The following is a 15,294-nucleotide window of genomic DNA, read 5'->3' as shown; positions in this document are numbered from 1 at the left end:
AAAAACCTGCATCCATCCATCATAAAAAGTGCTCCACGCTGCTCCGTCATGTTAATAAAGGCCTTCTGAAGCAAAGTGATGCATTTGTGTAAGAAAAATATCCATATTTAAAACTTTATAAACTGTAATCTCTATCTTTTTGCCACTCTCTCATGAATGAAGCTAGAGATTACAGTTTATAAAGTTTTAAATATAAGTTTTAAATTGTTACTACAAAGCAGTACAAAACAAGCCATTGTTATTTGACTTGTTCACACTCCAAACATCTTACAGTCGGCTCGATATAAAGACTCTAAACATCTGAGAACCCATCTGCCTCCATACTGATTTGACTGAAGATAGACAGGCCTTAAAGCCCCCTGCGTCAGAACATTTATCCCAGCTGCATCACTCATGGCAGAATGGCTTTGCTTGAAAGCAGGCCCTCATCCATATAATGCTCATGTACACACTGCGTCACACCCTCAGGGTGAAGCACTTTTCTGCTCCATCAGTTCCTCTGCAGATTACCGGCGCCAGCCTGCTAATCAGATTAAATCGCTCCTACCCCCTCATAGATGGGCGTCCATGACTGAACGCAAGACAGAAGCCTCATAATACACAGAGGCATCAGAAGTGATGTGCTCAGACATAGCAGGGCTGCAGATGGGGATTCTGTGATTCTACAGGCCTCTAAAGGAGGCTGACCCAAATGTGTCCTGCCATTGCAAGACGAATTTTGCCTAGTATTAATGAAAAATGTATTTTTAATCTGAATATAATAGAGGTTGTTTTAAAAAGTGTGCTTAAATCAACCATGCTGAACATGCATGAAAAGTTAATTTTCCGATTCTGTCTCTGCAGGAGTTTGGGAGTCCACTGCTCTAAAGTTCGCTCTTTAACACTCGACACATGGGAGCCAGAGCTTATGAAGGTACGATCCCACTGAGAACTAACCGATCCTATTTCACCCCTAAATAAACACAAAATAAGAGAAAAGGTTAGGGGGAAATATCTAATATTTAGCTTGAAGTAAATACTGTCTGTCTCTATTTTAAGATCGTTTGCAATGTGACAGCATATTCATGAATAATATCCCCTAAATGCTCATTACCCTAATGTGAAATGTCGTTATCAGTACTATAATGCAAAAAAATTTTTTTTGCTGATTTAAATAAAAAATTTTGTATTGCAATTTTATAGATTTTTATTTTATTTTGTAATAATTGTTTTATTTTCGATACTTTAATTTTAACTGTGTAGACAGCTTGAAAAAAACATCAGGATACATGATGGTAATTTTGAGGGAATTCTATGAATGATAGAATTCTTCTTTTCCTTCATCCAAATATCATTCTATTGTATAATGATATTATTATTATTATTATTATTATTATTATATACAACAATATATTGTTATTTTGTAATTATTTCAAATAATAATTATTTATTCAGCCAAATCCCAGTACAGAATTAATTTAGTCACTGTTAAACCTTGGTTATGTTATGATATACTATTTTGACTTTTATTAATCAAATAATGCTTTATGACTGTTTTCTCTGTAGTTAATGTGTGAGCTTGGAAACACTGTAATCAACCAGATTTATGAAGGTGCGTGTGAGGAGCAGGGACTTAAGAAACCTGGTCCCAACAGCTCAAGGTCAGTGTGCACCCAGCTCTGTGCCATTGCATTATATCAGTTGCCAGAATCTGTGACTAGGATGATATTTTTTTCTTTTTGATGTCATATTTTCATATGGTGAATGTTTCATTGATAGCAGCTCTCGTTGTGCTTCTGATGTTTTATTTAGGCAGGAGAAAGAAGCGTGGATCAAAGCGAAATATGTGGAGAGGAAGTTTCTGAAGAAGATGTGTGGCTCCGAGGCCCTGGTGGAGGGGAGCAGAAAATCACATCACTGGAGAGTGAAGAAGTGCAGGAGACACAACAGCTCCATCAGAGCCCCTAAAACCCGCCGGAAATACAGACACGATGCCGGGATCATGTCGCCAGCCAACCTGTCCGCTGGTACTTGCTTGGTCATTTCTGAACATATTTCTTCTAATGTTTTCGGAGTTAGTCCTCATTCGGGTCCATTTTTACTTGTAAGAGATATATATTTAAAAAATAAAATAACCAATTTTTAGTAAGGGAACAAAACTTTCCAAATTCTTTGAGACCCTCAAAATATGCATAATTTTTTTAAAGAGATATAAGCATCATTTGGGACCAGGTATATATGGAGTACCATTAGTGTCAAAAATACTTTGTAAAATATATTTGGCTTTTCCCTATATCTCGCAAACATTTTGGACTGAATTGAAACAAACAAACAAACAAACAAACAAAAACATTTGTATGCCTATTGATGAGCCATTGCAGCATGAAGAATTTATCACTTTTGTAATCTGAAAGTTTATACAGTTTAAGTAAAATTTATTTATTTTGTTTGAAAACTTCTCAGAGTAATGTTTATGTTGTTTTGATGTTGTTTTGTTATGAATATGTAAGTTTAATACATTTTGACAGTTTTTGAGCGATCAGAAGTTGTAAATTCAAAGGAATTTAATTAAATGTCATTCATTGTAATGAGCTTAATACTCAGATTATTTGGTCTTATAAATTTTCTACAAAGATATGTTCAAAACAAAGATATAGTGCATCATAGCTTTATGAAATTTAAAAAAAAATCTACATTTTGAATAATAAAAAGTAGTAAATGCAGTAATAACATGGTAATAACATAGTAACTTAAAAAAACATGAAAAAAATTCTCACTCATTAATGATCAGATACAATATGGTTTTAGTTGAAAAACATTATGTGTTATCATTATTTTATAAAATATGGAATGCGAAAATACAGATTTTGAGTTTTAGACAAAGTGAGAAGTTGACATGGTGTTCTTCTTTACTTGTCATCCTCAGCTGCAGCAGCTGCAAAGTTTCGGAGAGAATCCTTGTTTTGTCCCGACGAGCTTGATTCGCTCTTCTCTTACTTCGACACAGGCTCAGGGCCTCGCAGTAAGTTCCTCATACTACTTGACCTTCTAAAGTCCGTCCGTCCGTCCATCCCATATATCTCCTGTTTAGTTCATAAAGACATCATTTTGAGAGTGGCTACAGGAACTTGAGTCTGCACGTTTGACTGTTGTAGACAAATTTTATAATGCATTGTGTGGGAGGTCAAGCACTGAATGTTTGAGAAGGTCATGGTGAAAGTAACGTGTCCCTCGCTTGGCACCCATTGGCCCCGCAGGTCTCAGCAGTGATAGCGGGCTTGGCGGCAGTACTGACGGCAGCACAGATATACTCGTTTTCGGCTCAGTGGTGGACAGCGTCACTGAGGAAGGTGAGAAGTCGTCCTACATTGGTATGTCTATCTGTTGTGTGTTTGTCCCCTTCTTCATCTCCCATGTTTTATTGCAGAGTGTGAGGAATCCGATGAGTCCAGTGGGGAGGTCGACATCGAGCAGGAAGCATCGGATCCGGAGGACGGACGGGAGCTTGACCCGAAGACCCTGCTTCATAAAGCGTCACGGGCCAGAAACCTACCAGTCATGGCAGAGGCACTCGCACATGGTGCAGATGTCAACTCCGTCAATGAGGAGGACCAAAGCAAGAGTCCATTAATACAAGCCGTCGCAGGGGTGACCAATTTACTTTGAAACCATTTTTACTCATACATTTTTTGCTCATATTTCAAAACATACTCTGTTTTAATTTAAAACTATGAGAAATCATTTCTAGCTGTGTATACTTCATGTACTGCTAGTAGAGTAAATGAACGGTGTTTACTTTATTCAGTGTTTATACTAATGTTTGATATCTCTCGTCTCTCTCATAGGGCTCTCTGATCGCCTGTGAGTTCCTGCTGCAGAACGGAGCAGATGTCAATCAGAGGGATGTACGAGGACGGGCACCTCTGCACCATGCCACGTGCCTGGGTCACACGGGGTAAGAAATAACTCACAGCTGTGGCGAACCTCACATAAAAGTTCTGGTCCGAAACCTAGGGATCTGCCTTAGTTCTAAAATTCATGCTCTCATTGCCAAGGCTGCTTCAAACATAGGGAGTAATTCTCTAAGGGATTGCTAGAATATTAATATGCAGCTGTTGAGGCCCCGATATACTTCAAGTTAACTCGAAAGAATGAACCGGTGTGATGTCATTTCGAACAAAATCACGCCAGACTAATTTTTGTTGGAGTTGGTTTTGGGTGTTCAAAACGGCTTTCCAAAGAGAACCTTGTGGGAAAGTTCTGGCTGGGAAACACCTTTGACTTATCTTTGCTCTGGGGCTCTGCCTTCTTTGATGTGGAATCTTCTACGGTTCATTTCTTCTGTTCAGTCCGTCGAGGTCAGATGCGAGTAAAAGCGATTTATGGTTTCATAATGTTTTTGTAGTACAAATGTTGCCGGAAATTTACACACTATTGTGAATCTTACAAAAATGATTGATAAAAACATATTTAAATGGACTATTTCACCCTAGATTTGAGTTAGGGATTGTTTGTTTACAAGAGTGCCGTGTTGTTCGCTTAGCCACATGCTTAGATCAAAATGTATTGTCAGTCTGTGAGGCAAATGTGTCCAAACCTACCTCCGAATAGCTCATCATTTAACCCTTTGTGTACTGTATGCGTGTGTCCACAGACAGGTGTGTTTGTTCCTGAAGCGAGGAGCCTCTCAGATGGAGGTCGATGAGGACGGGCAGGACCCTCTCAGTATCGCTGTTCAGGCAGCCAACGCAGACATCGTCACATTGTGAGTCAGGAACTTCACTTCCCTTTGAAGATTCTCCCCGAGCGTCACTGCACATGAAACCCAATGTCTGTGTTCTCTCTCTCGGTCAGATTGCGGTTAGCCCGGATGAATGAGGAGATGCGAGAAGCGGACGGACCCTTCGGACAACCAGGTCAATACCCCAGCAGCAGTCCCACAGAGCAGCAGTACAAAAAGTGTATTCAGGAGTTTATCTGCCTCACGATTGATGAATGCTAGGGGGCGCTGTTGAGCGCTGACAGACTGTGAGGAGAACCACCCACGTTTGTAGCCCTTAGCAGGAATAGCTTTAGCAAGGATCGAGTGCTATCTTCAGCCTCCTCCCCTCCTGACCGATTAGTTCACACGTTGTGTTCGTATGTATGTGGTTAACACAAAATATTGAAATGGAACGCTGAGCGCTGTTTTGAATTGTGTATCATTCAAAAGTGATGTCAAACTAACCGAATTAGTTTTCGAATGAATTTGAATTCATTAGCAATTCAAAACAGCATTTCACAGTGTTATTGAGTCATTATGTGCAAAATATGACTGTGCGCACTTTTCCTACCGACAGTATTTGTTTTGTTTTTATTACAACTGAATTCTTGTAAATGTTGTTTGTTGTGTTTTTAATTTATGTTCCGTCCTGAGGATTAGTGCAATGGTAACTGGAATACAGAAAAACTGTATCCATGTACATTTTCTCGTTTAGTAAAGAACAGAAGGCGTTTACGTTTGACTAAATAGACTTTTTTTTGTGTTTTACATTTCAAAAACACACCAGACTCCCCTCATATGCTAATAAAAACGGGTGTTTTGACCCCTTTAAGAGATGTCAGCTATTCAAAATTATTTATAGAACTTATAGCAACCGTCTGTTTTATATATTTGTACTTGTATTGCCAAGCTCCCAAATGACTGTCATGTGATTTTTATTTTATTTTAATTTATTTTTTTAAGTGAAATGCTTGTCTATCGCAGTCTGTCTGTAGAAGCAGTCAGCATCTGCATGCGTTTACTCGCTCGCAAACCAAGGCAAAGTGCCTGTCTGCATTAGCAAGCATGCTCCCTTATTTTAGCCACCTGATTCTGTCGTTATGTAAAAATGCATGTCCGCAGAAGACATCTGCTCCGTGTTGTCCATTTTTCGCCCACGTTTGGTTCAGATGATCCCAGTCGTCAGAATCCTGTCTCCCTTTCTAATGCCTGTAAAAAAAAAAAAAAAATGCATCCGAATATGCCTACTTCCATACTATATAGTAGGTGAAAAACAGTATGAGAGCTGAGTAGTATGTCTGAATTCATAGCATTCATAAAACAGTTGAAAAGTACTGTGATGACCTACTACTAGCAGCGAGATTCTGAAGCGTGCATCTGATGGACACTTTACTTTCCCATGAGGACAGCGAAGTGTCACAACTGAAGCTATAAGTCACATGGCAGATGTAGTACGTCCAAATGTCATTCATACTATACAGTACATACTTTTTTAACAGTTCATGACGCAAGTTGCAAACCAAATTTAGTACTACAGTGTTCGATTTTGGATACCGCACTTGTTTTAAGCAGTTAGCACTATGCTAAGTAGGCTAAGCTGTTAGCTTGCCAAGTATAGGCTAACAGATATAAAGAATATGACCATTTTTAGCTTTAGTAATGAAATATACAAATTAAATTAACATTTTAATGATTAAGACTACAAAGGATTTCTAATCGGGCAATGAATGAAGTACCCATAACAAATGTTCTCAGCTAAAGGAATAACTTTGAAGATTAAGGGGGACAGGATTCTGTGTGACACCGCCATCTGTGGGTGGATTTTTGCAAGTAAAGGTGAAATATGTAAAAATAATAATATTGGCGTTTCAAACCAAACACTCTCACAGTCTGCTATTGGTCAACAAATAAATAGCTCCACCCCCACACGTATGCTATTGGTTGAGCCCCTGTTGCTATGTCAGGCAGGTCAGATGCTTAAACAGAGCAATGTTTTGATCGATTGATAGAGTGTTTGTTTTCCAGGGGATTCAATCTACAAATGGTTTACTTAGTTTCTTCATATTAAGCTGACATGAAAAAAATATTCAAATATTAAAAACAAACCTACATACCTCACCTTTAAACAGGTAGGCTACCAAGCAAAGAACATCTTTTCAGTGCAAATTTGCATCTTAATAAAAAATTGCTTGGAGAAAGAAAAAACGTAATTGTACATGTTCAGTTGTTGTTTTACAGAAACATTCGGTGAGCTGAAATTTAGCTTTTAATGTCTGAAAATAGAGACAGTGTATAGAATAGATGCTCGCCAACGAGGGGCCAGTTCAGTCGTTGTGTCTGGATGTGTTTTTAACAAAGCTGAACTGAAAAATGCTTCTTAACTACTGTGCTGTGAATATGCTTTGACCTTTGAACTGTTCTCAACTGCTTGCTCTCTCTCTCTCTCTCTCTTCGTTGAGCTGTGGTTCTTGCGTTCAGACCTTTAACTCGTTTTCTCTTCCAACATTCAGTACAATCTGTTTTCACACTGTTAGATGACATTGTGTTTGGAGACATTCTTGTATTGTTTGTACCACAGAAATCTTCAAAAAGAAGCTTGTCTTTTGAAACACTGACAAACAATAAAACAGACAAAGTCTTGAGCTCGTATTTCTGCTCTGCTCTTTCTTTCTTGCGACACGCTCTGCATCAGTCTGAGATTCCTTACCAGCAGCTGTGTTTAAGGAATTTCGAAGGCTTTTGCAGACAGTGGGGGTGCGGGTTTTTCACCCATAATGCAGTTTTCCCATATAAGAGATGATTTCTGTGTGTCTTGTCATGTATATTGTGATGGCAACATTGTCTATTCCTCTTTTAGAACCCAGCATACCTGCGAGTCCATTGAGGGTAAAGCGCAAGAGTTCACGAGTGAGTGAAGTCACAGACTGTTTACTACTGGGTTCGGGTCTTTCACTTGTAATGGTGGTTACTCTACGGGTGTCTTACTTTAAAAGGCTACTGTGCTTATACTTGTGTGCTAATAAGTGATTGACTCGATAAATCTGGAAAATGCTGCTCATCAATAAGGCCTCAGAGGAAACCTTATTTTTTCTCACTTTTTCTCTTCACCAAATCACACTGGGTAGTTGACATTTCCTATAGTTTTACAACAATTTTAGTTTCAGATTAACACTTTATATGTGTTTATACACCGTCTATCAAACATTTGGGGTTGGTAATATTTTTAAAAACATTTTTGAAAGAAATAACTTATTTATCAGAAATACGGTAATATTTTGAAATATTAAATTTTTGTGATGTAAAGCTGATTTTTCAGCATCATTACTCCAGTCTTCAGAGTCACATGATCCTTCAGATTTGCTGCTCAAGAAACATTTATTGTTATTATAAATGTTTAAAACCTTTTTTCCAGATTCTGTGATTAACAAAGTAAAAAAAAAAAAAAAAAAAAAAAGGATTTATTTGATTTGATAGTATTAGAAAACTTTTTTTTTGGTAACAACATAAAAGTCATACTGTCAATTTTGATCAATTTAATGCATCAGGTATTATTTAATAGCAAGTATTAATTTCTTAAAAAATTTTACTCTCTAAACTTTTGCATGGTTCTGTATGTATATGTTATATTACACACATGGCACTGATGTTAATTGTTGTTACTATTATGTAAGTTAAATTGTATATTTTAAATTCTGTTACTGGTCTTTTCAAATGTTCACTATATTTAAATATGTTTTCTCAAATAGTTATGTGTGCCTTCTTACGTTAAATATTCCATATAGTCTCATAATCTAAGGACATAAAATCCATTTATAAAAATTGTAAAAACAAGTAAAACAAATAGTCAACTGCCCAATTACTGATTCATTTTTTTTATTTTATTTTTTTATTGGGAAGTTTTGCAGTATGCTGGGATATCATATGATATTGTTACAGTACATTACATTATATCTATTATGCAGGGCACTAGCAACAGAACAGGGACTTGTCTGGAGTATTCTTGAAGTCTGCTAACTGGTTTCATTTTGCAGGCGTCACCGCGTACACTGTCATCTTTCGGGAGTTTCCGCACATGGCTTTACACACCTCCAAAACACTAACCAGCTGTCCTGCTTAAACCAGACGCCCTCAGAGACTCAGCAGGACATGAATGACCGTGATGAAGATTTTACTCCTCTCAAAGAATAATATATGAAAGTATTTAAAGAAGAACTTTGGGATCGGTTTTAACAACATGGATTGATTGGTTTTTAGATTTGGTCCTTTCCTAAGCCTCTGGATGGGATTTTAAGTTTTTATAGTTCTTTTATGTTCTTTTAAAAGTTGTTATCCCTTGTGTGATTAAGCAGCTTTGCTTCCCATAATTTTAAAGAGATTTATTTAGAATTCTTGACATCTGTGAATTTTAACTATGTGAATAAAGAGTCTAATTCATATGTCACCATTCTGTAATATAACTATGAGGACAGTGACCTCTAGTGAGCTTAAGCTACACAGGAATGAATAAAATAGTTCAATAATTATGTTCCTTGTTTTTTTGAAAATGCTTGAAGGATAACTTAGATTTTGATATCAACAACTGGAGTATACACACTGGCAGTGAAATGGTTTTAGAAATAGTACTTTCTGCAATAACTTTGTACATTCAACCGTCAAAATTTGAGAAAACATACAAAAAAAAAATGTTCAAAGAAGAATTTGTAAAATTAGAATTTTTGTTTATCACACTTTTTTTTTTTTTTGTTTATTCAAAAGACCTTTCAATGGCCTCATTTTAAAGACCCCATTCAATGGCTTGACGAGCCATTTCATTTTCTTTCCCATGTTGTCATAAGTTGGGGCAGGAGATCTTGCTTGTATAGCAAATGCTGTCTTGTTTTATAATAGGTAGAGACCCCTCATTTTAATTTTTGCTTCCTAAAATGATGGTTGGTTTATCCTAAAAATAAAAAAGACCGGTTATTGTCAGAAGGGTTTTTGAAAGACTTTTGGCGTTAGCGTTTTATGAGACATAAGCATGTTTACAATAAAGTGTGCCATTAAATATGTTGTCAAAAAAATAAAAAACTTAAGACGATTAAGTAAGTGAAATTTTATGTGTAATCTAAATAACTTTTGATTTGATATCCAAATGTGTGCATATTAAAGATTTTTTTTCCTAAAATATTTTCATATGGCAAACTGTCCCTCTGATAAAAAGTAAGGAAAATGTTTGCTTACCACTCCTTATTAAATCAAAAGTGAAAGCAGACAGAAATTGTTACCTTCATTTTCCCTTTCTCTTAAGTCACTACACTAACTTGTGACTGCAGGACTTTCCAGAATTTACTAAAAAACAGTTCATACATGAACCTGAGCCATTCACAGATACTCACCTGAGACTGGACACACACCCTTCACATCTTCGTCTGTTCGGAAAACTCAAGCAGTGAGTATGGGATCCACTAGTGTGCATTTTAATACCTTACATCAAAAGTGTCTTTATTATGTGTGTATATAATATATATATATATATATATCTATATATATATATATATATATATATATATATATATATATATTATATATATATATATATATATATATATATATATACACACACAATAGTCAACATTTGAAGTGGATCAAAACCTTTCATCAAAGTTGTCCTAAAACCAAAATGTGGTCTTGTCTTGATACAACTTTGATGAACTTTTTTGATCCACTTCAAATGTTATATATATAACTAAATATTACTGTTTATTCATATGTATCATTATAACACAAATTAGAACAGCACATCCTGTAAAATTTATTATAATTATTACAACTATTGTGGTTGTTTTATTTTTCAGAAATAAGAATTAGCTTTTCTATGCGCTTGTAAAGAAAGCTGTTTCTCTTCCATGATGTTTGTCATATTTAATGAAACTTTGTTTCAGATGAGTGCGGGTGCTAATAGGAAGATGAGTACAACCGCTACACGGCGTCTGAAGCAGGATTACCTCAGGATCAGGAAAGAGCCCGTGCCTTACATCTGCGCTGAACCTCTGCCCTCCGATATACTGGAATGGTACAAATGAGTCTAACTTACACTTTGGCACTGATGCACAAATAAAACCAATTAGATATGATGAATCCATCTATTTGTTTTACTGTCTAGAGCAAACAAATAAAAAAAAATATTGTAAAATTAACCTCTGTGCAAAATGTTTACTGATGGCCTCGCTCATGATGAAATGTTCCCCAGGCATTTTATTGTTCGTGGACCTGAGAAAACCCCTTATGAGGGTAAGCGTGAATACTTTCACTTGAATAAACTATAAATTATAGGCCTATTATATAGCACTTATTACTTTTGCTGATTATGTGTAATGTTTATTTAAGGTGGTTACTATCATGGCAAATTGATATTCCCTCAAGATTTTCCTTTCAAGCCACCTAGTATTTATATGATAACCCCTAATGGGAGATTCATGTGCAACACACGGTAAGGTCAATAACAGCTTATCAACATAAACATAAACATTCCTTTCAAGTGACTGCGGCTCGTTTCAAGAATGTGCTCCTGTTTGACCCTGCAGGCTGTGTCTCTCCATTAGTGATTTCCATCCTGACACGTGGAATCCCGCTTGGTCTGTTTCTACCATACTCACCGCACTGCTGAGCTTCATGGTGGAAAACATCCCCACTCTGGGAAGCATAGAGACGTCTGACTTCACCGTATGTAGACTGAAAGCACAAACCTATTCTGCTGAATGTATAGGCTGTACATATTATGGGGCCCCTAGAGAAGAAGTGTCCCAACCTGTTCCTGGAAGGCCGTTGTCCTGCAGAATAAACACACCTGAAGCATTTCATCATTTCCAGGTCACTCGCTAGAAGTGTGTTGGAGCTAAACTGAGCAGGACTGGAAACCCCTGCTAGAGAAACATGGTGAAAACATGCTGTTCTTTCCTCAGAAATTTAGTTCTTTCCTCAGAAAATTAGCTTTCTTTAGACAAACATGCGTTTTCTAGCAAAACTATTGTTCAAACCAGGAAATTTCGGTGTTCTCTTGCAAAACTATTCCATTTTCTCATTAAAAAGAAAAGAAACCTTGTTTTCTTTAGAAAAATGTGCATTCTCTCGCAAAACTATTTCGGTCAATGGAGAAACTTTGCGTTCTCTAGCAAAACATTTACGTTCACCAAGAAATGTTGCATTCTCTCGCAAAACGTTTCCGTTCCCCTGTGAAATCTTGTTTTCTCAAAAAAAAAAAAAATAATAATGTTTCGCACCCCTCCGAGAAACTTTGATTTCATTAGAAAATAGGGATGTAACGATTAATCGCGAGCCGGTTGAAAATTGATTCAAATATGTGATGATTAAAATTGTTTGAGATGCTAAACAAATCGCGATTTAGTTAGGTGTAGGGGTTTATATGAATCCATGACTGAGTGGAACTTACTGTCTTTAGAAAAGCTTAGATGGTATTTTTTCTTTTCATCTTGCCTCTGTATAATGCATATTAAAGTTCATAAGTGCAGCGCTGCTTCGTTTACAGCAGAAACCAAGGAAAAGCTTTAAGTGCTGCCTCCTGGCAGAGAGTGAATCTGCAGCTCATTCAGCTCATCTGCTGTTCCATGCAGATATTTTTATGTATAGTTTCACAAAACTGAAGTCAAACCATTCTGTTTTTGCTTCAAAATTTCGAAAATTATACAATCTCATTTAGATTAAAAACTGCTCATGTTGCATGTATGCAGCATCTTTGTTTGTATCATGATTAAAACGCAGTGGTTGCCTCTAATTTTAAATGGAAAGAACACAGACAAAGCCTTATTTTGTATATATAAAGAGATTTATTTTATTTGTTACTTATTTGTTTGATTTGGGGCTTGTTTTAAAATTTCAATTTAGTTTACATTTACATTCTATTTAAATTTTGTCATTTAGCAGATGCTTTTATCCAAAGCGATTTACAGATGAGGACAAAAGAAGCAATCAAAACCAACAAAAGAGCAATATTATGCATGCTATATTAGTGTATTATTATAGTTATATTTCAATTTCACAAAGAAATTTACAGCATTTTGTCCGAGCAATAATGAAAGGACACATTTAATTCATAATTTGTGTTAAATATCATTTTGTTAAAAAAAAATCTTGAATCGAATTAAATCGTAAAATCAAAATCTTGAATCGAATTGAATTGTAAAATAAAAATTGTGAATTGAATCGAATCGCGAAATCAAAATCGTGAATCGAATCGTAAAACCAAAATCATGAATTGAATCGTTAGATCAAAATCATGAATCGAATCATGAGATCAAAATCGTGAATAGAATCGAATCGTAAAATCAAAATCATGAATTGAATCATGAAATCAAAACCATGAATCGAATTGTAAAATCAAAATCATGAATCGAATCGTGAAAATCAAAATCTCGAATTGAATCATAAAATCAAAATCATGAATCGAATCATGAAATCAAAACCGTGAATCGAATCGAATTGTGAAATCAAAATCGTGAATCGAATTGTAAAATGAAAATCGCGACTCGAATCATGAAATCAAAATCATGAATCGAATTGTGAAATCCAAATTGTGAATCGAATTGTAAAATCAAAATCATGAATCGAATCGTGAAAATCAAAATCGTGAATCGAATCGAATTGTAAAATCAAAATCGAGAATCGAATCATGAAATCAAAATCATGAATCCAATCGTGAAATCAAAATCGTGAGTCCAATCGTGAGTTGAGTGAATCTTTACATATCCCTATTAGAAAAACATGTGTTTCTCACACAAAAGTATTCAGTTCAACTGAAAACTTTGGTCCACATTCAAAAAATTGGTGTTCTCTCGCAAAATATTTTATCTCTTGCAAATTTTTCAGGTTCCCTGTAAAACTTTGCCTTTTCTAGTAAAATAAATAAATAAATGTTGCTTTCCCCCCTGAAAAACTGTGCTTTTAGTTTTTTTTTGAAAAACTTGCTTTCTCTCGCAAAACTGTTTAGTTCAACTGAAAAACTTTGCGTTCTCTAGCAAAACATTTTTGTTCTCTTGCAAAATATTTGCATTCTCTTGCTAAACGTTTCCGTTCCCCTGTGAAACTTTGCATCGTCTTGTAAAAAATGTTGCATTCCCCCCCGAGGAACTGTGCTTATTTAGGAAAATATGCATTCTCTTGCAAAACATTTCCGTTCCCCTTTGAAACTTTGCATTTGTCTTGTTCCCTGAGAAACTGTGCTTTCTTTAGAAAAATTCCATAGTTATTATTCATTCTTTTATTATTTTGTATGTTTATCTGTCAGAAAAGAGAGCTGTCTGCGCAGAGCTTGACCTACAACCTGAAGGACAGAGTTTTCTGTGAGCTGTTTCCTGAGGTTGTGGAGGTAAATCGGACTCTGAGAGAAGCTTTAAACAAAATGTGTGTTCATTCAGTTATACAAACTAATGTTTTTCTCCTTTACAGGAGATCAAGGTGAAGCAAAGGACTCAGAAAGACCTAAGTGTGGGAATACAGCCTTGCTGGGCTCCAGATTTGAGGCCTAGAGATGAAGACGTTGGTGTTCTTCCTCATAACGGTCATGTGGCCCGATGACCGCCAGCACGTCACCAGCCAAAGCTCGGGGGAGCACTCGCAAACATGTGTGTTATAGCTGGTTTGGTTGTCTGTGTGTACACAGTCAGGTTTGTGCTTCATCATATAGGCCAGGACTGAAAACTGACTATAGTGACGTGACCTGTAAGCTCTTTCTTAGGTGTCACTCTTTCTTTTAACCAAAGTGAACTGTTCAGAACACTAAACATGATGCAACCTTGGGGTAATGCAATGATAATCCAAGGTTTTCTGAAGTTGGCTTTGAGTGAAAGGTACTTTGAAGTGAAACGGGGCAATGTCTTGTCTTCTGTGACATGGCAGAGGAGATCTTGATTGATGGGCCAGACCAGTTCAAATGAAGAATCAACTGCCAGCAGTGTTTCTGTTTAGCCCCTCATTATCTGTGTCACAGATCGTTCGCATCCTGTTTATTTTTAATTCAGGGCTTTGCACTTTCATAACAGTCACGCCATGCCAAATTCTGCTTTCAAAATCATTTCCCAACACTTATGGCTTGCTTAACAAGAATTTTTTTTTTGTTTTGTTTTTCCTTGTAAATTCTTTGTAAAACCCTACAGTCCGACATGAATAAGTATGTGATTGCAAAATTATTTATTATTTTTCTTTACTAATTTATACTAGTCAATATATATGAGATTTTTATAATAAAATAATATTCTTTCTTTTTTTGTAAAAAAAAGTACGTTTTGGTAAGGGGTTTAACTGTATGATTACATTCATATCGGTCTTTATGTATTTATAAATACTTATTTTATATCTATTTTATAATCTCTGTTTTTTATCAGTATTTCCGTATTGAATTGGTATTGTGTAAATGAACATGTTTAAAGAACATTCAAATAAATAACTGGATTAGTGATTCATTATAAAAATGCCAAGGTTGTCTGTTATCTTCCATTACAGAGTGAAGTGAGGCCGTGTGCGTCAGTGTCCGTTTCCTATAGTAACGGGAAACGTTGAGC

General features: G+C 36.0%; 2 protein-coding genes across 6 annotated transcripts in view; both read left to right on the top strand.

Annotated features, from left to right (window-relative positions):
- LOC109086138 (arf-GAP with coiled-coil, ANK repeat and PH domain-containing protein 3-like) overlaps positions 1 to 9,264 on the top strand; it is a 57,872-nt gene extending 48,608 nt beyond the window's left edge. For 2 of the 4 annotated variants that reach the window (XM_042766034.1, XM_042766032.1), the window contains 11 exons: positions 844 to 913; positions 1,546 to 1,640; positions 1,792 to 2,006; positions 2,906 to 3,001; positions 3,228 to 3,329; positions 3,407 to 3,627; positions 3,825 to 3,934; positions 4,634 to 4,744; positions 4,834 to 4,895; positions 7,599 to 7,648; positions 8,773 to 9,264. In XM_042766034.1, coding sequence (XP_042621968.1) covers positions 844 to 913; positions 1,546 to 1,640; positions 1,792 to 2,006; positions 2,906 to 3,001; positions 3,228 to 3,329; positions 3,407 to 3,627; positions 3,825 to 3,934; positions 4,634 to 4,744; positions 4,834 to 4,895; positions 7,599 to 7,648; positions 8,773 to 8,841 — 1,201 coding nt within the window. In that variant the 3' untranslated portion in view covers positions 8,842 to 9,264. Of the gene's footprint in view, positions 1 to 843; positions 914 to 1,545; positions 1,641 to 1,791; positions 2,007 to 2,905; positions 3,002 to 3,227; positions 3,330 to 3,406; positions 3,628 to 3,824; positions 3,935 to 4,633; positions 4,745 to 4,833; positions 7,391 to 7,598; positions 7,649 to 8,772 lie in introns of those variants that run through there. The other 2 variants (XM_042766033.1, XM_042766035.1) reach the window with 2 other exon arrangements.
- A 150-nt stretch (positions 9,265 to 9,414) lies between these two features.
- LOC109089659 (ubiquitin-conjugating enzyme E2 J2-like) lies at positions 9,415 to 15,230 on the top strand. Of its 2 annotated transcripts, none has more exons than XM_042766038.1 (7): positions 9,415 to 10,169; positions 10,663 to 10,793; positions 10,971 to 11,011; positions 11,108 to 11,210; positions 11,305 to 11,443; positions 14,022 to 14,102; positions 14,192 to 15,230. In XM_042766038.1, exons 2-7 carry the CDS (start codon positions 10,663 to 10,665, stop codon positions 14,309 to 14,311), a joined length of 615 nt encoding a protein of 204 aa, XP_042621972.1. In that variant the 5' UTR covers positions 9,415 to 10,169; the 3' UTR covers positions 14,312 to 15,230. The 2 variants fall into 2 exon arrangements, with proteins under 2 accessions (XP_042621972.1, XP_042621970.1); XM_042766036.1 differs by having other exon boundaries at positions 14,183 to 15,230.
- Positions 15,231 to 15,294: the final 64 nt, after the last annotated feature.

This window comes from Cyprinus carpio, chromosome A11 (assembly GCF_018340385.1).
Source record: "Cyprinus carpio isolate SPL01 chromosome A11, ASM1834038v1, whole genome shotgun sequence".
NCBI lineage: Eukaryota > Metazoa > Chordata > Actinopteri > Cypriniformes > Cyprinidae > Cyprinus > Cyprinus carpio.
Note: the sequence above shows the minus strand (reverse complement) of the source record. Positions and strands in the feature narration are given on the sequence as shown.